Source organism: Calidris pugnax, unplaced genomic scaffold (genome assembly GCF_001431845.1).
Source record: "Calidris pugnax isolate Ruff unplaced genomic scaffold, ASM143184v1 scaffold8, whole genome shotgun sequence".
NCBI classification, from domain to species: domain Eukaryota; kingdom Metazoa; phylum Chordata; class Aves; order Charadriiformes; family Scolopacidae; genus Calidris; species Calidris pugnax.
In genome coordinates, this window is record NW_015090830.1 from 25,975,888 (window position 1) to 25,997,443 (window position 21,556).

The following is a 21,556-nucleotide window of genomic DNA, read 5'->3' on the forward strand; positions in this document are numbered from 1 at the left end:
AAGTCTGCCTCAAGACTAGTTGCAGCCATTCATCAAAATAACTTACAAAGAGCAGCATGTTGCAGAGCTGCAGAGCAGCAGCCTGCACAACACGGGCTGGCACTTAGCACAAAACCTACACAAGAAGGAAAACACGGCGGTACTCCCTTTCTGCCTGCACTCTTAGATTTTCTCACATCCATGCTATGACTCTGCACATTTGGAGCTTAACACACAAAGCCCAAAATATCCCTGGCAAGCCGGGAGACACAAAGAGAATCAGACATTAGAGGGTGACTTCCGTTCAGAAATCCTGTAGTGGTTTGACCAGACGTTTCAGCACAAATAGCAACAGGAGGTACGTGTTGCCCTGATGTAATTACACCCTGCTACAGTCACAAACTTAGTGCTAATTGTGCTCAGACAGTCAATGAACTCAGAAATCCTAAGTTATTTTCAATAACAGAAAAATGAGTATAATTTATTGACCTTTATCTACTATGAAAGTTGCTTTTTTTTTTTCTTCTTTTTTTTTTCTATCCCAGGCAACTGGAACTAAAAAGAGGAGCATTAGCTCGGACTCTTTTTGTTCAAGGATCAGTGGAATTTGACCACAACTTCTCCACGTAACAGCCAAGTGCTAGACCAAGACACAGGTGATGCCAGATTCAAAAATCTGACTTTTCAGATCGCTACAGTTTCAGATATTTCTTCATATATTAGCACTTGGTGGTCATAGATGTTAAAAAATGGTGACAGATCCTTAAATGACTGGGGACATAAAACCAGAATAAAATCATTTTAAGAGCTGACGAGCTAGTATTTCCTTCAGGAATAAGGTCCACATCAAAACAGCCTGTCAATGAGCATTTTGAACGCTGCATTTGGTTTTGGGAAGCGAGGAAGAGGGTACAGAAGGTATCTCTCCTGCAACCTTTTCAGCTGTTGCCTCCCACAAGCCATTTGCATGGGAATGTCTGGAAGAGAAAGCAGATTCAGTTATAACATCCTGACTTTGGAAAACTTTCAGCTCCCATTTGCAGCTCAAAAATAGTCTAGTTAGAGAAGACAGCAAGCATCCGTAACGCTGCGCTTCAATCAGAGGCTGGCCTGCCTTCAGCAAGGAAACACACATCAGAAAACATGAGACCCGAGTGCCATGGTATTTTTAACACTGCACAAAACAAACGAAAATTAGTAAATAGGCATTTGTTCCTAACAAAAAGCCATATGGCTTAACAAAAAAAGGAGTTTTCCTGACGCTAACCAATTTGTTTAGCCTGCCAAAAATTATTGAAAGGAAAAAAAAATAGAAGAGAAGACAAAAACATTGGGATCAGATACCCAAAGTGTCTGAAGTTTGAAAAAATGGAAACTAAACGTGCATACCCTAAGACAGGTTCTGCTGTGTGAGCATGCATAGATCTTGTTTTTAAATACTGCACAGCCAGCTGGGAATCCAAGCATGAAACTGTTCACCAGTCCTATGTGCTCTGCCTCGGCGAGAGTGCCTTACCTCACTTCTCAACAATTCCTCCAAGGCTGGAGCAGCCCTGACCATCTCCAGAGGGAGCCATTTGTCCAGCCCCACAAGGACTTAAGAAGAGCAATGCAAGAGAGAGCCAGCATTTATTTTGGATCTCTGGAACCAAACTAAAGCAGCTGAGCTAACCCATCCATGGGCAACAGGTACCACAGAATCACAACAGAATCACAGAATGATATGGGGTTGGAAGGGACCTCTGGAGATCATCTCGTCCAACCCCCCTGCCAAAGCAGGGCCACCCAGAGCAGGTTGCACAGGAACATGTCTAGGTGGGTTTGGAATGTCTCCAGAGATGGAGACTCCACCACCTCTCTGGGCAGCCTCTTCCAGGGCTCTGCCACCCTCAAAGGAAAGAAGTTCCTCCTTATGTTTAGATGGAACTTCTTGTGTACAAGTTGTGCTGGTTACCTCTTGTCCTGTCACACTGGGCACCACTGAAAAAAGACTGGCCTGCAACAGAAAAGCAAACTATCTGAAACCTCCTGTGATTTTCAAGGACTTGCACATGTCACTGAGGAAAGATGAAATGGAGGATTTCACTCTGGAACACCGTCAGACAAACAAACCCACAAAGATGCAGTCTAAAGTGACTGTTGGTGGCTTCTTTTTAAATATATGCATTTTATGCAGACTCACAAATAAACAACAAAGTTTTATGGAAAAATAGGGTAAACAGGTATTTATCAATTATTTTTCCTCATGAGCATCTGTTTTCTAAACTCCCAAGAGTGGCAGGTGTTAGACACTTTGACCCTGCTTAGCACACCCACCCAAAAGCCATGATTTGTTAGAAGATGTCTGTCAAAGGAAAGTTATGGGGAAACTACACGACATGCAATCTGGGGCCAGGACTGGTGGATAGTCTGGGACCACTGGCATGGCCTCTGGCTATTTCAAGCAGCTATGCCTAAAGTTTAGTCCTGACAGGTCCAGAAACTCATACCCCTTAACAGCTATAAATTATTTCTAGTGCCCTACAACTTGTGCTGCAGAAAGAAGGGCAGCAAAACAGCCTCAAACGCCCTAAGTCTGTGCAGCAGGTGTGAAAATAAACCTCTTCCATGGATCAGAGGAAAGACTTGAACCACAATTCACACCCTGCCCTTCCAGCCAGGAGACACAAATGGATGCTGGCCAGACTGCGAAGCTCAGGTCTGCTCAGATGTGTGGTACGAACACATATGAGCTGGGCTCTACTACTGCTGCTGGTGGGTTTGGAAGCTTTGATACATGCTGCCATGACAGGGGGCGGCTTTCCTGAAGGTGCTGGGGCACCAAATCACCACCCTTCAGCATCTCACTCATTGAAGTTGTTCCTGAGTATCTGTCCCCCTTTCCCTATCTCTCACATCCCACTTAAGGCTGTAGGATGGAGCTGTAGGCACAGCTGCTGGCTAATGCTGCTCCAGATACTCTCATGGTGCCCATCTAGTCTCTGGTCACTTGGCACCACTAGCTGAACCACTCATGTAGGTACAGCTGCTGGCTAACGCTACTCCAGATGCTCTCATGGTGCCCATCTAGTCTCCGGTCACTTGGCACCACTAGCTGAACCACTCATCTTGCCACATCTTCATATGGTAACCACTAGATAGCCTGAGCATGCCTTTAGTATTCCAACTCAATAACTGTAATTATCACGTTGGTCAACGCACACAAGGTCAGGGTGCTTGCTCTAGTGCTTTCCTTGCTGGCGTTCAAGTGGTTGTCTCCAAAGCCAGCACCCCCAAGGCCAAAATCTAATGATACTACAGTCATTACTTTTCACTAAATAATCACATCCTTCAGCTAGTAAAATGCTCCTCACATTCTCACTGGAGAAAGGAGTGTGTAAAGTAAGAGTGATCGCTCAACGGGAAGGCTGGGCTTTGTCAGAAGGTGCAACCACAAACCAATGTTTTCCACTGACCCACAGGGGTTGCAGAGCGGTGCTTTAAAGCCCTGCTGTGGACAACTGACTGCTGTGGGGAGGAAATAAAAGCATCACAACCACATCCCGCACACAGCAGCGTGACACAAATCTTAACATTTCAGTAAGACTAAGGTCTTTGCAGTTCAAAATGGACAGACATTCCCCAGCCTGTCTTCATTCCCAAACTCTTGCCATCTGCCCCTTTGTACGCTATGAATCCTGGTTTAGGAAATTCTCTAATACAAGACTTGGTATCTGAAGGGACAGAGCTTCCACCACTACCCTGAAAGCTCACCTGGCAATGGCAGGACATCTACCTTGGCATATAATTCGATCCCCTTACGTGGACATGTCATGCCCAGCCATCCTCCCTGGAACAAATAAAAACCCTACCTTTGAGCCTTGTTGAAACAGCTTTTTCTGACGCCAACTTTTGTTTCTTTCTACATCCCACTAAAGAATGCTACAAGCACTTCCTCCCCTTTCTCGGTTTTCAGGCAGACCATTCCACATGTTGGTCACTGCACTTCCCACTCTTCTGCTGTTTTCTGGTCCCTCTTTGTCTGAGGAGCAGAGGACACAACACACCATTAGAGGTCAACCTGTAACAGAAAATCTCTTCTTTTTTGGAACCACCCTCCAAATTCGGCCTAAGTTTCACCAACCTCTTTTTCCTGCTGTTCTAGCTCATTTATTAACCACTTAAATTACTCACCCCCCTGCTCACTTCATAGACCTTCATCACAGTCAGTATCACCATCACGGGTATTTGCGTCCTTGCATCTCAATCGACATTTCTCCAAACCCAAATCTCATTTTACTTCCATTTCATATTTCTAATCCCACTCAGCCCTACTGCACTGAGGGAGACAATTCTGCAATCACACAAGGAGATAACTTATCCCACTTACACAACTGGCTGCAGGGAATGCTGGCAAAACAACACAAGTGCTGGAATTTCAAGAATCAAGGCCCTTCTGCTCCTAAATTTGTTAGGTAACAGAGGAAAAATACATTTTTAGAAAACTTTTATCTCTCAAGTGCTTTCATGATAAGCTCAACTCTGACCTTCTGTGACTTGGCAAGACCTGACCTTAATTATGCAAAGTACCTTGCATGACACTTCCTCGCCAAGAGAAAATGGAGTGCCTAAACTTAATAAGACATTTTCATAACACAAGTACCATAAATTTTCTCTCGTATTACAAATTTTCAGGGCACTGAGAAAAGCACCAAGCGAGGAGAGCTCTGATCAGACACGCTAGCACTGCTCTATTCCTATGACTGTAAGAAAGCCTTGCACTGTTTGTAAAAGATGAATGCTTTCGGTTTGAAGTTATGTGCTTTGAATTTACTTTTTGAACTGATGGCTTGAGGTGGCAGAGGAAGAGAAAAGAGAAAGAGGTTGAATATGTGCAAGAGCTTTAGCAGTCCACACTGAGCTACAATCTGGATGATGCTTAAGGGAAGTGGATACTGCTGCTCTCACCATCAGAAGCGCTGGGAGGGTGAGGGAAGGAAGGTCTCCCACTCCCTCCTGGGTTTTTCCACCTGCCTCTTCCTTCAGTTCCTGACATTCTCAAAAGTGTTGAACGCACAGGGTGCAAGGAACTGTCTTTGGAGGCTCGTATTGTGCTGCTGCAGGCCTTGAGAGAACAGCTCTGGGGAGACACAGCAGGCAAGCAGGGAGGTGAATGAAGTGCTGACCCCAGCACAGCAACCCGCAGGCCACGTGTCCGCAGAGAGTCGAGCAGAAAGCACAGGTCCTTGAACCCGGAGCACTGATCACGGGTCTGCTGTGACTGGGAAGAGGGGGAGGAGAAGAGGAGAGACTCTGCTTGCTTCCTGGGATCAGAACAAAATGGTTTCAATCCAGCTGCTCACACGCTGGCCGGACTCTGCCCTCATCCTGAGGGCACTAAAGAGAGACCAAGCCTGTCTACCTTCCTGATGTAGTGACACTTCAACGGGAGAAGAAACTAGAAGTCTGCTGAGGAATAGAGACCGCTTTCTTCAGACTCTTAAGTTAAACAGCCAGAATCAGGAAGGGAATCTGATGTTCCTGCATCTATTAGAACCACAAATGGGAAGAGAGAATCAGGGAATTGTCAGAGTTGGAAGGGACCTCTAGAGATCCTCTAGTCCAACTCCCCTGCTAAAGCAGGGTTGCCCAGAGCACATCACTCAGGACTGCATAAAGGTAGGTCTTGAAGGTCTCCAGAGAAGGGGACTCCACACCCTCCCTGAGCAGCCTCTTCCAGGGCTCTGCCACCCTCACCCTAAAGAACTTTTCCTTTTGAAGGAAGAAGAGAAGCTATAAGTGGTAAGCCTTACAGTTGTGTCAAAACCTGGTCCCTCCAGTCATGAGTATTGTTTATTGACTACTCCCCAAACTCCTGCAAACCTAGATGAGTAGGCGAAGTCCAAAAAAGAGAAACCCCAGAGTGTTTTATATAAAGGCCACCATAAAGAACAACAGTAACCAGCTGATCAGTGACCACAGTAGTGAAAGAAGAGTTGTCACCAAAGCAGAACAATGAAACAAGTAAAACTTCCCCAGAAAAACTGTATGAATGCTGGCTGAAGCTACAGAAGCAATGACAATGATTTTCACAGACCCACGGAGAAAACTAAAGATCTGAGTAGAAAGAAAGAGCATTTAGGAAGACAAATGGATACAATCACAGAACTACAGAAAATGGTAAGAAGAGTTTAAAATAGGCAATTTGTAAGCACACTGACAGACAGTTTTCATTAACGTAGTACAATAGGAAAGGCAGTAAAACTAGGAAATGGCCTATAAGTACAAACTACTTTTAAGTAGTGCTAACAATTTTGCATTTACCCAATGTATTTTTGGCTCACACTTAAAACCTTGATTTCTCCATCTGCCATTTCTCCATTTACCTTTTAATCCCTAATTACCCTCTTGAAAACCACTTCCTCTTTTATAACTTAGTCCCTTATGATTGTCTACACAATGCTTTCTGTAATGAAAAACTGCTTCTCCATTGGGTCAGATGATTTGAACCCACAAAGCCATTCTGCCTTGCTTTTTTTAAGAATAAAAACCTAAATGGCCCTCACTTACCGTATCCCTCTGCCCCTCTTCCACCTTCTCTTTTTGACTGTTTCATACACAAAGCAGCTACTATATTAAGAATGAGAGTAGGTATGGTTATATCAGCATCTGGAAGCTAAACAGAGGAAAAATACATTTTTAGAAAACTTTTATCTCTCAAGTGCTTTCATGATAAGCTCAACTCTGACCTTCTGTGACTTGGCAAGACCTGACCTTAATTATGCAAAGTACCTTGCATGACACTTCCTCGCCAAGAGAAAATGGAGTGCCTAAACTTAATAAGACATTTTCATAACACAAGTACCATAAATTTTCTCTCGTATTACAAATTTTCAGGGCACTGAGAAAAGCACCAAGCGAGGAGAGCTCTGATCAGACACGCTAGCACTGCTCTATTCCTATGACTGTAAGAAAGCCTTGCACTGTTTGTAAAAGATGAATGCTTTCGGTTTGAAGTTATGTGCTTTGAATTTACTTTTTGAACACTTGGCTTGAGGTGCCAGGGAAAGAGAAAAGAGAAAGAGGTTGAATATGTGCAAGAGCTTTAGCAGTCCACACTGAGCTACAATCTGGATGATGCTTAAGGGAAGTGGATACTGCTGCTCTCACCAGCAGAAGCACTGGGAGGGTGAGGGAAGGAAGGGCTCCCACTCCCTCCTGGGTTTTTCCACCTGCCTCTTCCTTCAGTTCCTGACATTCTCAAAAGTGTTGAACGCACAGGGTGCAAGGAACTGTCTTTGGAGGCTCGTATTGTGCTGCTGCAGGCCTTGAGAGAACAGCTCTGGGGAGACACAGCAGGCAAGCAGGGAGGTGAATGAAGTGCTGACCCCAGCACAGCAACCCGCAGGCCACGTGTCCGCAGAGAGCTGAGCAGAAAGCACAGGTCCTTGAACCCGGAGCACTGATCACGGGTCTGCTGTGACTGGGAAGAGGGGGAGGAGAAGAGAAGAGACTCTGCTTGCTTCCTGGGATCAGAACAAAATGGTTTCAATCCAGCTGCTCACACGCTGGCCGGACTCTGCCCTCATCCTGAGGGCACTAAAGAGAGACCAAGCCTGTCTACCTTCCTGATGTAGTGACACTTCAACGGGAGAAGAAACTAGAAGTCTGCTGAGGAATAGAGACCACTTTCTTCAGACTCTTAACTTTAAAAAACAGCCAGAATCAGGAAGGGAATCTGATGGCTTTCTTCAGACTCTTAAGTTAAACAGCCAGAATCAGGAAGGGAATCTGATGTTCCTGCATCTATTAGAACCACAAAGGAAAAGGGGAAGAGAGAATCACGGAATTGTCAGAGTTGGATGGGAAGAGAGAATCAGGGAATTGTCAGAGTTGGAAGGGACCTCTAGAGATCCTCTAGTCCAACTCCCCTGCTAAAGCAGGGTTGCCCAGAGCACATCACTCAGGACTGCATAAAGGTGGGTCTTGAAGGTCTCCAGAGAAGGGGACTCCACACCCTCCCTGGGCAGCCTCTTCCAGGGCTCTGCCACCCTCACCCTAAAGAACTTTTCCTTCTTTGAAGGAAGAAGAGAAGCTGTAAGTGGTAAGCCTTACAGTTCTATCAAAACCTGGTCCCTCCAGTCATGAGTATTTTGAAGGAAGAAGAGAAGCTATAAGTGGTAAGCCTTACAGTTGTGTCAAAACCTGGTCCCTCCAGTCATGAGTATTGTTTATTGACTACTCCCCAAACTCCTGCAAACCTAGATGAGTAGGCGAAGTCCAAAAAAGAGAAACCCCAGAGTGTTTTATATAAAGGCCACCATAAAGAACAACAGTAACCAGCTGATCAGTGACCACAGTAGTGAAAGAAGAGTTGTCACCAAAGCAGAACAATGAAACAAGTAAAACTTCCCCAGAAAAACTGTATGAATGCTGGCTGAAGCTACAGAAGCAATGACAATGATTTTCACAGACCCACGGAGAAAACTAAAGATCTGAGTAGAAAGAAAGAGCATTTAGGAAGACAAATGGATACAATCACAGAACTACAGAAAATGGTAAGAAGAGTTTAAAATAGGCAATTTGTAAGCACACTGACAGACAGTTTTCATTAACGTAGTACAATAGGAAAGGCAGTAAAACTAGGAAATGGCCTATAAGTACAAACTACTTTTAAGTAGTGCTAACAATTTTGCATTTACCCAATGTATTTTTGGCTCACACTTAAAACCTTGATTTCTCCATCTGCCATTTCTCCATTTACCTTTTAATCCCTAATTACTCTCTTGAAAACCACTTCCTCTTTTATAACTTAGTCCCTTATGATTGTCTACACAATGCTTTCTGTAATGAAAAACTGCTTCTCCATTGGGTCAGATGATTTGAACCCACAAAGCCATTCTGCCTTTCTTTTTTTAAGAAAAAAAACCTAAATGGCCCTCACTTACCGTATCCCTCTGCCCCTCTTCCACCTTCTCTTTTTGACTGTTTCATATACAAAGCAGCTACTATATTAAGAATGAGAGTAGGTATGGTTATATCAGCATCTGGAAGCTACAATTCCAAAGCCTGAGAGAAACAGTTCTCTCTCTTCAGCAGTTCCCTTGGGGTTAGTCCCAGACCAGACAGAATGCACCACTAACTCAGGTCACCACTGACCTGGCCAGTGTCTGCTTTATCTCTATAGCATACTCAGAAAAGGGTATCTCTCATGTAGGCATCCCTTATCCCTACTCCTATTTCTTTTGATTTTGCTCTCATCCATGCAATTTCTGTCATTGAGGAACAGGAGCTGGGGAAAAAAAAAACCCCAACCAAAAAATCAATACTGCCATTGCCTGCATCTTCTTCTTTTAACTTTCCTTCTTTTTACCACTTCTTAAGTCATTTTCCAGTTAATTTCTCTTTCTCCTTTACTGAACCTGCCCAAAAAAGGACAGATGTGTAAGAAAGTTGCTGTAACAGTTGTTGACTGCATCAAACATCTCTTTCCAATGGAACTAAAAGTATTCTCCCGTTAAGAAGAAAATGCACAGTTAGTGCCTGAGCAGAAACATCCACAACTCTTGCTACTTCTCTCTAGCTTAGGATTTTGTTTTCTTTTAAACAACAGAGCTCCAAAGGAAGTAACTCACTGGAGCTATTCTACCTATTCACGATTCAAAAATTCCCTCCAGCTAAAAAATGCCAAGAAACCACTGCAGCGGTGTTTTTAGAGCACTTCCCCAATCTCCTTAAATCTGAAATCTTGCTGGAGAAGGTGGCCAGACACTGGTTAGCCAGTCCTGAACAAAGTCTTCTGCATCTGCTCATAGAATCATAGAATGGTTAGAGCTGGAAGGGACCTTAAAGACCATTGAGTTCCAACCCCCTGCCCTGGGCAGGGACACCTCCCACCAGACCAGGTCACTCAAAGCCCCATCCAGCCTGGCCTTGAACCCCTCCAGGGATGGGGCAGCCACAGCTTCTCTGGGCAACCTGTTCCAGTGTCTCACCACACTCAGAGTGAGAAATTTCTTCCTGATATCTAATCTAAATCTACCCTGTTTGGCTTTAAAACCATCACTTCTCGTCCTACCGCTCCACTCCCTGACAAAGAGTCCCTCCCCAACTCTCCTGCAGCCCCTTCAGGTACCTGAAGGCTGCTATAAGGTCTCCCCCGGAGCCTCCTCTTCTCCAGGCTGAACAACCCCAGCTCTCTCAGCCTGTCTTCACAGCAGAGGTGCTCCAGCCCTCTCATCATTTTCAGCGCCCTCCGCTGGACCCATTCCAACAGGTCCATGTCCTTCCTGTGTTGAGGACTCTCATGACAGCACCTGGCTAATCCAATGCAGGCAGAAACATCTAGCAGCTCGCACTAATCTTCACAGAATTTGAATAAAGCCAGGATTTGTCTCTGGGACAAACACTATCCTCCCAAGCCAAAAGCTGCTCTTAAAAAATGATATAAAGAGCTGCATGTGTCATAAAGGAAAAAGCTACCGAGCGGGACTAAATAAAAGCATCCCCACAACAAAATTTTATCTCCCTCTGCTTAGTATTACCTATAGGGGAAAAGAGGAAATAATATATCAGGATATACATCTAATATAATAATTTCTTTCTTTCAAACCTCTTTACACCACACTTGGTTCACTGGATACATTTCAACTAAACGCCTGCTCGTAAGGAGCTCCCGGCTGCAGCGCACCTCGTAAAACGCTTCCGAATGGAAAAGCACTCCGGGCTCCCGCAGCTCCTGAGACAATAAATTCCAACTGATTCTCCTTTGGTGACTTGGGGTTTGTAAAATGGGATAATCACAGTGACCAACCCAGTACTGCCACGGGAGGGACCAAATTAATATTGTCTTTGTTTCATCACACAGTGATCCGGCTGAATGCAATGCTGAGATTTTCCTCATCCAGCCTTTCCAGGCCAGATTTCTCAAGACAGGCTCATTTCAACACCTAAGCAGAGTAACTGATCGTGCTGGCCATCTCTGGGTGGCAAAGTTTTGGGCCTTCGACCCGATGTCAGCCAAAGGGGACAGTCGGAGGTGTGCAGAAAGGAGGCACCTTCTAAGCAGACTGCAAACCAGCCACGAGCTGGAAGAGAGACCCGAGAAACAGCTGGCAGAGGGATGACACAGCCCTTCCCTGGTTCTGTCCCCAGCATGGAGCCAGGGAAGAGACAGCAATGCACACCAGGAGTTGCAAGAGGACCTTGCTTCTTGGACCTACACGATTCCAAGCCAACCACTGGTGGGCACATTTAGGTATCACCTGGACTGTGGCTTCTTGAGTACTGTGTCCAGTTTTGGGCCCCCTACCATAAAAAAGACATTGAAGTGCTGGAGCGGGTCCAGAGAAGGGCGACAAAGATGGTGAGGGGTCTGGAGCACAAGTCTTATGAGGAGAGGCTGAGGGAACTGGGGTTATTCAGCCTGGAGAAGAGGAGGCTGAGGGGAGACCTTATTGCTCTCTACAACTCCCTGAAAGGAGGGTGTAGAGAGATGGGGGTCGGTCTCTTCTCTCAAGTCACAGGTGACAGGACAAGAGGAAATGGCCTCAAGTTGCGCCAGGGGAGGTTCAGGCTGGATATTAGGAAAAAATTTTTCACCGAAAGGGTTCTCAGCCATTGGAATGGGCTGCCCAGGGAGGTGGTTGAGGCACCATCCCTGGAGGTGTTCAAAAGAAGGGAAGAGACAGCAATGCACACCAGGACTTGCAAGAGGACCTTGTTTATTGGACCTACACGATTCCAAGCCAACCACTGGTGGGCAAATTTAGGTATCACCTGGACTGTGGCTTCTGAGACTTCAAGATATGCAGCCCAGCTTAGTCCTGCTGCCAGACCTCTTTCTTGGACCTGGGGAGGTTCTGCCATCCAGCAGCTCTGAACTCTAAGCACTGACTAAAAAGAAACTGTTCTGTTTACTTAATCATGGGCAAATTTCCACCCTTCAATCATCAGCCCACCAGGACATACTACACTACCTTCCCTACACAAAACCTGCCACTCAGCATACATCTCCTGCTTCTCTTGTTTCCAGCTCTTTTCAATTTCTCATTTGGTCTCTGCTCTCTGAGAACCGAGGAAGAAACAACTTCAGGATATGCAGCCCAGCTTAGTCCTGCTGCCAGACCTCTTTCTTGGACCTGGGGAGGTTCTGCCATCCAGCAGCTCTGAACTCTAAGCACTGACTAAAAAGAAACTGTTCTGTTTACTTAATCATGGGCAAATTTCCACCCTTCAATCATCAGCCCACCAGGACATACTACACTACCTTCCCTACACAAAACCTGCCACTCAGCATACATCTCCTGCTTCTCTTGTTTCCAGCTCTTTTCAATTTCTCATTTGGTCTCTGCTCTCTGAGAACCGAGGAAGAAACAACAGGACCTAGTGGTGATATTGCTATAAAAAGAAAGAAAATGAGAGAAGTAGGGAGAAATGAAGACATAAATAAAAATAAGAAGTGAGGAGCTGTATTCAGCAGAATAGAGATATCAAAGAACTGGAAGACTCCTTCTCAGGGGTACTCCAATGCACGTAACTGTGGTTCCTTCACTCCAGTAATGCCCTGTGACAATAAATGACTCAGTTGCAGATGTCCTCTGGATGTTTACCTCAGACACTGAGCACATGATCAGCAGGGGACTTTTCAGGCAGTAACAGACTGAAATACAGAGGTGAGATGATGGGACCCTTTTCACCACAGACACCCACAGGGTACCCTGCCTCCCACCACAGCCACTTGTCCCATTTACCTCTCTCATGGCCAGTGGTCTCCAGGTTTGTCGGGAAATGACTGCCACCTCAAGCATGAAATGTCCTCAACTTCTCATTTAGACAGAAAGGGGTGATTGCGGGGTGGTGGGACGGGTGGGTGGGTGGGTGCTGTGGAGTTATTTGTTCACTGCCTTTTTCAGAAACAACACAATGTTTGAGGAGTCTGGCAGGATACCCTGACCAGATGTGGCCACATCTTATTCTCTGTTTCTATTTTGGCAGTTCACATTCGGGAAAGGAATTATTTGCTAAAATAGAAATAGACTTAACATATCAGCTGCCGTGTCCCATTCTGCCCCAGTTCAGAGACAGATGCAGGTTGCTGCTTTTCTCAGCCAACCCATGAGGACCTCCTGGAAGAAACTGGACAGGACCTTACACCTCCAAACAGCCCCTTCTCTGGCAGTAGTAAAGGCTGTGACGTTTCTTGGGGACAGGGGCCCCACTCATGCACCACAGGTGACAGAACTACTGTGGTTTAAGAAATTACCGCCTCCGCCTCCAACCCAGCATGTGGTTAATTGTCCAAAAGGTCACTAAACAGAACAGCTTCATTCTCATTGCTCTCTCCATTAAGCTTAAAGCCACAAAGACACTTGGAACTCATCTATTTCACTTTGCCACTGAGACTTGCTAAAAGCATGTCTGGCAGCCAGCCATTATGGCCCAGCTGATGGGCAGAGGATCACCACTTCAGTTGTTTCTGACAGTGTAACCATCCCCACGCGTGCTATTTCTGCACTCAGCAGTAAATAACTGCACAGAGCAGTGGGCATCAACTAGCCCCCATCTGGTAAATACCCACACAAGTCATAAACTTAGTCCTATGAGTAGCCTGGCTGGACTGTTACATGCTCCCTTCACAGAATCATAGAATTGTCAAGCTTGGAAGGGACCTTTAAGATCATCCAGTCCAACCATCAACCTAACTCTGATAAAAAACCATCACTAAACCATGTCTCTAAGCACTATGTCAACCTGGCTTTTAAACACCTCCAGGGATGGGGCCTCAACCCCTTCCCTGGGCAGCCCATTCCAAGGCTTAAGAACCCTCTCAGGGGGGAAATTTTTCCTAATCTCCAATCTGAACCTCCCCTGGTGCAACTTGAGGCCATTTCCTCTTGTCCCATCACCTGGTACTCAGGAGAAGAGACCGACCCCCACCTCTCTACACCCTCCTTTCAGGGAGTTGGAGAGAGCAATAAGGTCTCCCCTCAGCCTCCTTTTCTCCAGGCTGAACACCCCCAGCTCCCTCAGCCTCTCCTCACAAGACTTCTTCTCCAGACCCCTCACCAGCTTCCTTGCCCTTCTCTGGACCCGCTCCAGCACCTCACTGAGGTCTCTTCTCTGACGTGCTTTTAGACAGAGAAGCAGGCACAGGAAGGGAAGTTCAGAGGAAATCTTTCCAACAGCTCCTTCAACAGAAGGCAATGCACCAGCTGAAGTCACTCTCACAGTAGGAACAGCCCAGTAATCCTTAGAGACCAACGATTCAACTCAGGATTGCACGGTGCTAGAAACTACACGCGGTACCTGCAACATATATTAAACTGCAATATAATCTGCAAAAAAATGCATTCTGGAAAACCTCTGAGCCCAGGCAATAGGGAGGGCGGCTCTCGCTGGACCTTGTTCTGTTTGATGGCAAGGGAACAAGAGCTTTTATGCTATTTTCTCTTGTCTCAACACAGCACTCCCTTGCCAAGCAATTTTAGATGAGAATTCTGCAATTCTGTACTTAGTGCTTTACAAAGAAACCGTCGTTGTGAAGCATAAAGGGTTTTGGCTTTTTCCTTTCGCTAAATAGCTTATACAGGAAATTGGACTGAAACTCAGGTTCCCAGAGAGGAGCTAAAGAAAAGCAAAACATTATTTGGCAGCAGCTATCATAATGTGGCATTATGGCATTATGATTCACTGATAAAAAAACATAAAGGGAAAAGTCAAACCAGAGCAGAAAGAAGGTCCAGAAGGTAAATTGCCTTCTGGATACGACAGGTACAGAATTTGTCCAAGGCAGTGAGTGCATGAAAAATAGCCCAATATTTTGGAAGCAAAATCTGACTCACTCTGTACCAAAGGGGTTCCCAATCAGAAAATGCCTTAAGCATCAAAGCAAATTTCCGGACATTCCCTCATCAATATTTCAAGTTAGAAAAGAACTTAAAGTAGCTAGTGTAAGTGTCCCCCAGCCAAACAAGTAAAGGGAACAATGTCAACAGACAAAGGAGAGAATTGCTTTGGTCTGGGGGTGTTGGGGAACAGTTATTTCTTTTGACCAAAATGAAAACTATCCCAGCAAGTTTAAAAGCGAGGAAAGAGAAGTCATTTCAAAACAATGAAAGAGTAGACAGTGTCACAAATGGTCACAGCACTCTGGGAAGTTCATTTGCTGCTGTACTGTTTCTATAGACCAGTGCACAATAAATGTTTTCTCTCTTAAAAAGCTTTACAATTTACGAAAAGCCTTTGCAATTTGGAAATCCTAGTGTTACCACTGAGATATCCAGTCAGCAGTATGAAAAAATAATCTAGTTTAATACCCCAACAGTGGGAACAAGATTATTTCTGTCCCTCACTTGTTTACAGAGGGTTTCCCAGTCACGACTGTAAATGTCTCGTTTGAGCTTTTTTTAATGTAGATAATCTAGTTTAACACCCCAACAGTGTTTCTGTCCCTCACTTGTTTACAGAGGGTTTCCCAGTCACGACTGTAAATGTCTCGTTTGAGCTTTTTTTAATGTGACAAACTTTTACACAAAAACACATACTGATGTCATTTGCTACAGGCGTAATAATGTATTACAAACAAGTGATGAGTAGATACATGAGAAAAAGTGATGAGCTAATATGTGAGTTACACTGCCAGTTACCCACTGCAGGCTCAAAGTATCTTCTTCCTCTTTATTATTTTATTGATTTTGATACACAGGATCTCTTTAGTCCATTTCTAATTACCAGTGTGGTACAGCTGGAGTTGAACGACAGTATGTCGCTAATGGCAACAGCAGTAGTTTTACATGTTTATTTTACTAAAATGTGTTTCACCTCAGAACTATCCAGTTGGACTTGGACAGTGGATCAGACATCAGAGGTGTAACAGCCTCCACCACCCCCCAGCAGTGCTCCAGCTGATTGAGACTCTACTATGACGGCTGCTGTATTTTCAAGTGAAATTTAGAAAGATGACATTGTCCTGCCTAGAAAAGTATTTCCACACTACACAAAGATTTGCCTACACGCATGCACGCACGCTTACTTGTTTTATGCAAGACAAACACCATACCTCATTCCTTCTGTGGACCTGTTCTGGTAGTTTCTGTAGAGCTGAGGGACACCTAGCATGGCCTCGGTGAACACCGCCAGGAAGCCCAGTGTCTCCACAAAGAGAGATGAGTCAAGCCAGAGGTAAGTGATGTAACCGGTCACACAAGTGAAGGTCAGGACACACTGCACGTAGTCTGTAAACTTGCTCCAATGCCAAAAATAGTTCAAGTCAAAATCTGCAACAGAATAGGAAGGGAAGAAGAATGAAGTATGTTTTTCCCCAACCAGGCTCAAAGTTAATCAAGGTGGAACTGGGAAGCATGAGGGAGTCACTTGCAAGACTTTGGAGGCAGAGAAAGTTAGAAAACAAAGGAAAGGATTAAAAAAAAAATAAAACCAAAGCATACAAACAAAACCACCAAAACCCCATAAAACTCAAAACCCAACATGAACAATAAAAAATAAAAACCAGGAGTCTTGATTTAGAAAACATTTTTGGTGAGGGTGTTCAGTAAAGAAACAATAAAAGATTTGCAAACCGCCAAAATATTTACAAAGACAATTTTTAAAGAGAAAGCATTGACCTTCAGATATCAATGGTTAGAGTTGGAAGGGACCTTAAAGATCATCCAGTTCCAACCCCCCTGCCATGGGCGGGGACACCTCCCACCAGACCAGGTTGCTCCAAGCCCCATCCAGCCTGGCCTTGAACCCCTCCAGGGATGGGGCAGCCACAGCTTCTCTGGGCAACCTGTGCCAGTGTCCCACCGCAAGAATCCCCCCTGAAACACCACCTCCTGCAGACATCACCACTTTTCTCTTCAAGGACAAAAAGCACCGATGAGTGCAGGGTGTGCACCCCTTCCTACACCCACCAGAACAAAACACTGTATCCTCTCTTGAGAGAACCAGAGAAAGAACAAACCCACCGTGCCATTTTTTTGGCACACTAACAGCACACCCCTGGAAGATAACGTCGCTATCTTACTAATGAAACATAAAACCTACAACCCCATTACCTTTTCCTGCATAGCAAAATAACAACCTAATTTTGAATAATAAGACCTCTGAAACAACTGTTCATTAGCAGGTGCTGTTCACGTCTTCCTTTCTTAAAAGCACTTCAAGTTAAAAAATACCTGTATCAGACCAACTGGATTCTGTTAATTATCAAGATGATGAACTGTGGTGTTCTAACAGGGTTATTCCAACCCACCCAAATATGTGCAATGCACTGCCACAGAACTAGAAGATTTTTATCACTGCCTCCTCAGCAGCAGTACAGAATGCTATAAAAAAAAGTCCTGTTGTTAACTCAGGCAAGGAAGACATTGACCTCCGCTGATTAACACTAACAACAAATTCAGTGGAAGGGGAATAAATCTGCACAGGCACTTAGCTGCCTAAGGACACTTAGACACGCCAAATAATAGTTTTATTTTCCGCGTCTTTTCACACTTTCACATCATTATCAGTCTGGCCCTCAGACACTCCTTGTTAACTAGCCCTCGTTAATACTTGGCAAACCCATGCCTGAAGACAACTACTGACTGCACCCAGCTGAATCATTTTGCTTTGTCACGCAGAGAGGAAGGCAAAACCAGCCAGAAGCCATGCCCAAGCTGGAGCATTGCCAGCCATCGCTCGGAATCAGATTGAATAATCTGTGGCCAAGCCATTGTCACGTTGACCTTCAGTGTTTTGTGGCAGTGGTTCCTCAGCCTCAGAATTCAGGGACCCAGTCCTGGGCACAGCACATTTCTGGAGGTTAAGGAAGGTTTTCCTTCGTGGAGGTGGAGGAAGAACGAAATAGAATGAAGCAGAAAAAAACAAAGCACAAGACAACCACAACCAGAAAGGCAGGAAAAACTTTATCCACTTTCATTTATCTCTGTTGCATTTTCTTGACAGGAACAGTCAATGAGAACAAGGTAGAAGGAATAAGAGACACACAAAACTACCCATTCCTTTCACTTCGCCTGATCTACATAGGCATAACATAAAATAGCACGAGGCATAACAGAGTAAATTCATGCTAATTTTGCCAGCTTCGCAAAACTACCCATTCCTTTCACTTTGCCTGATCTACATCTGCATAACATAAAATAGCACGAAGCGTAACAAGAGTAAATTCATGCTAATTTTGCCAGCTTCATGAGTAATACCAAGCAAATGACCTGACCCAACACAACGCATCTGACACTATGCAACCATTATATTACCAAGAGATGCTCTCAGGGACAGAGGCATTTGGGCTTACAACGGGGACAGAATAATGATGAGCAGAAGAAAAGGGGATGAAGAGAAAGTCGGTGAGGCTACAGGCAATTTAAAACAGCAACCTCCACTGTAGAAAAGGAGAGATATTGATGGCTTTTGAGTAAGACGTAACTACTACTTTTACCAGATTATTTCTTTAAACCTTGATTCTGAGATGTTCTCACACAGCCTTCAGCTTCTTCACAAACACCTACAGCACTGGCTTTCAACCCTTGAAAAGGCAAGTGGTAGGTGGAAAACTTGCATTTACTCTCCAGCAAAGGTCATTCAAGTTTGATAACTGTTCAATAGATGCCATCTCAGACCCATACCTGAAAACTAGCAACTAGTGGCAGCCACAGGCAAGAACACATGAAGCACACTCTTCTAGACAGTTCCAGTCCTAGAAGAGACCCTCTTAGCTCTCAAGATAGCTGTATAGTCATTACAGCTCAAATCCTGGACTCGACAGCATTAGTTTGGATGTGGTTGCTGTGCTACCATGGATGTGTAGGATCCTTGGTCCCTCGCTCATTAAACCCTCCCACCAGCTGTCAGGGCTGCCCTGCATACACTGTGTTTCTCCTCTTGTGTTCTCCACATGGTCAAGGACGATTCTTTTTAAAATACCCATCTCGCAACACCAAATCCTTATTCCCTGTAGCTTATTTCCATAATAGAAATGAAAGAACAAAATCTACGTGAGTGTGTGGAAGCTTCATGGAACAAAAAGCATTCACACAGCTACCATGAGGCCAGCTATGAAATTCATGGACCCATGTAAACACTTAAACACGCAATTACCTCCTGCTATGCCAGCTGTTCATGTGCGTATTCCGAACTGCTGCACTGAGGTCCATTTCCAGTCACACACGCACTTACATCCCTGAACCTAGCATTAGGCAGCCAAGAAATCTGGTAATTATGATAATTTACTCATCATCTTTTGTCTGAAAATCTTAAGTATTATTTCTATTCTAATAACATACACAGATGAGAAAACTATCATGTGAAACAGGCCTTCAGCGGAAGCAGGAGAGTTAATTACTAACACAAGAAAGAGACTGAGATTCTCTTTTGCTCATAACTATCATGATGCTACACAGTCTCCATTTCACTATACCAGGTTATGAGTGAGTTCTCATTTCTGCTGTAAATTTTGCTTAGTAATGTTTTTCTGGGAACCAACCCAGGCTGGATGGGGCTTTGAGCACCCTGGTCTGGTGGGAGATGTCTCTGCCCATGGCAGGGGGGTTGGAACTCCATGATCTTTAAGGTCCCTTCCAACCCAAACCATTCTATCATCCTATGACTCTAAAATGAGGTAAGAACAATTATAACCTTGGTAATAGCCTTACAGAAAAACACCTGAATTATCTTGGAAACAACACAATACATAATCACTAACTGCTCTACTTAACAGATGTATTTTCCAAATGCAAAAATCTATTTTAAGACACCACACATCACCAAACTCTGCATTACTAACTGCTTCCAGGAAGAAGTAAAATATGACCGAACTTAAAAAAAAAAAGAACAAAGGCAGAGAATGGCATGCCTGACCCTTCATAAGGGTCACACTTTCTCTGGCCCTTACTTGAACTGCTAAACTGTTTTGCCACACGATTGCTTCATTTTAACCAAGGCTGAAGCTTATTTTCTCTGACAAATGGTTTCAAAAATTCAGAGGGGAAAAAAAAAAAATCACATACGCATCACTTCAAGGTTTGGAAAAACACTGTGACTCATTTTTCCAAGTGGCTCCCTTCTCAAGGGGGTCCACACACATTCTTTCTTTCCTAGCAGTTATATACTTTTAAAGACCAAAATGTTGGTTCTGCTGAGTACTGTGACAGGTATATGCAAAAAAAAAAGGCTTTCAAATGCTCAAAAACAAACGGGAACTGTCTCTTAAAATAAAAATAGGAGGTGCTTTAAAAACAAAACAAAATCCACTCATGTGTGCAGACCAGTTTTGTTCCCCTCCTTAGAGGGGAGTCTGCAGCAGAGGGGAGGGCAGATATAGCCACAACTGTCCCAAGAAGATAGCCAGAGGATACCAATCAGTGCTGTGCACTGTGTCCTCTGAGGGCAGAACTGAACAAAGTTATAAATATTATTGCAAACATTATTCACATTTGAAGAATCCCAAGAAGATAGCCAGAGGATACCAATCAGTGCTGTGGGCCATGTCCTCTGAGTGCAGAACTGAACAAAGTTATAAAATTATTGCAAACATTATTCACATTTGAAGAAAATTATGAATAATAAAGACGATACTGGGATTTTTGCCTGTCCTCCCCAGCAAACATCATCCATTTTCTTTAAAAGGACAAAACAAGAAATCCCCCTGCACCACAATTTATTTCTATCAAGCAGCTTAAAATCCATCCAAGTTAAATCTGGATGTGCATCTTTCTATCCCCTGAAATGGGAAGGCCCTGCTTGCACAGCTCCCTCCCTTCACTGGCTTCCCATCCTGCCCAGAGAGAAATTCACGATACCAGTTTATAACCATACTCAGTTGATGCAGCTCCAATGGTAACTCCTAGTCACCAACACCCTGGATTGATCTGAACTGGCCATACTGCAGTGAAAGGTACTGTATCTTATTACCCGTGCCCAAGCTCTTTAATCCACTCAGTGAGTTGCATTTTAAACAAGTTAATCCGCTGATAGATGAAAGATTTACGCTGGCAAATCCTATTGATGCTGGGGGAAGGTGCAGCTCAGCAGGTTCTTTGCGCACTGACTGGAGGAAAAGTCTACACAGCTTGAGGGTGAAGAAAGATGAGATGAAAAGACGTCCGCTGGGAGACACACTGCACGTCAGGTATGAAAAATGTAAAGCAGGCAGAGACAGCATTGCAAATAACCCTGGTTAGCACTAGTCAGGCCAAAATACGAGTAGAAGACTTAAGATCCGGTGCGGGATAGATGCCAAGTGACACAAAGAAGAGTCCCCACTATCAACTTTCACTTAAGGATGACACAGTTACGTTATTTTTAGTCAAGAAGCATTTTATACCAAGTCAGCTACCATGTTAGTTCCTTTTGGGAAAGTGAAGCAAAGACTTTGACATCCTAAAAATTATTTACTGTAGCTCTCAATTTCTCTTGCTACTTACATCTCATTTTGTGCCTTGACCTTTCTAATTCTGTACCTACATCCCTGCGCTACATTCATGTACACTTGTCTCTAGTCATTTGACCCAGTTCCCACTTTTTGTTTGGTTCCCTCTTGCATCTGAGGTCAATGAAGAGCCTGCAATTCACGTTCCCTGTCTTTGCGAGGTGG

The 21,556-nt window shown here is 44.4% G+C and overlaps 1 protein-coding gene across 3 annotated transcripts in view; it reads right to left on the bottom strand.

Annotated features, from left to right (window-relative positions):
* PQLC1 (PQ loop repeat containing 1) overlaps positions 1-21,556 on the bottom strand; it is an 86,385-nt gene that overhangs the window by 18,482 nt on the left and 46,347 nt on the right. For all 3 annotated transcript variants that reach the window (XM_014940946.1, XM_014940945.1, XM_014940947.1), the window contains one exon: positions 16,019-16,235. In XM_014940946.1, the coding sequence (XP_014796432.1) occupies positions 16,019-16,235 (217 nt within the window). The remainder of the gene's footprint in view (positions 1-16,018; positions 16,236-21,556) is intronic.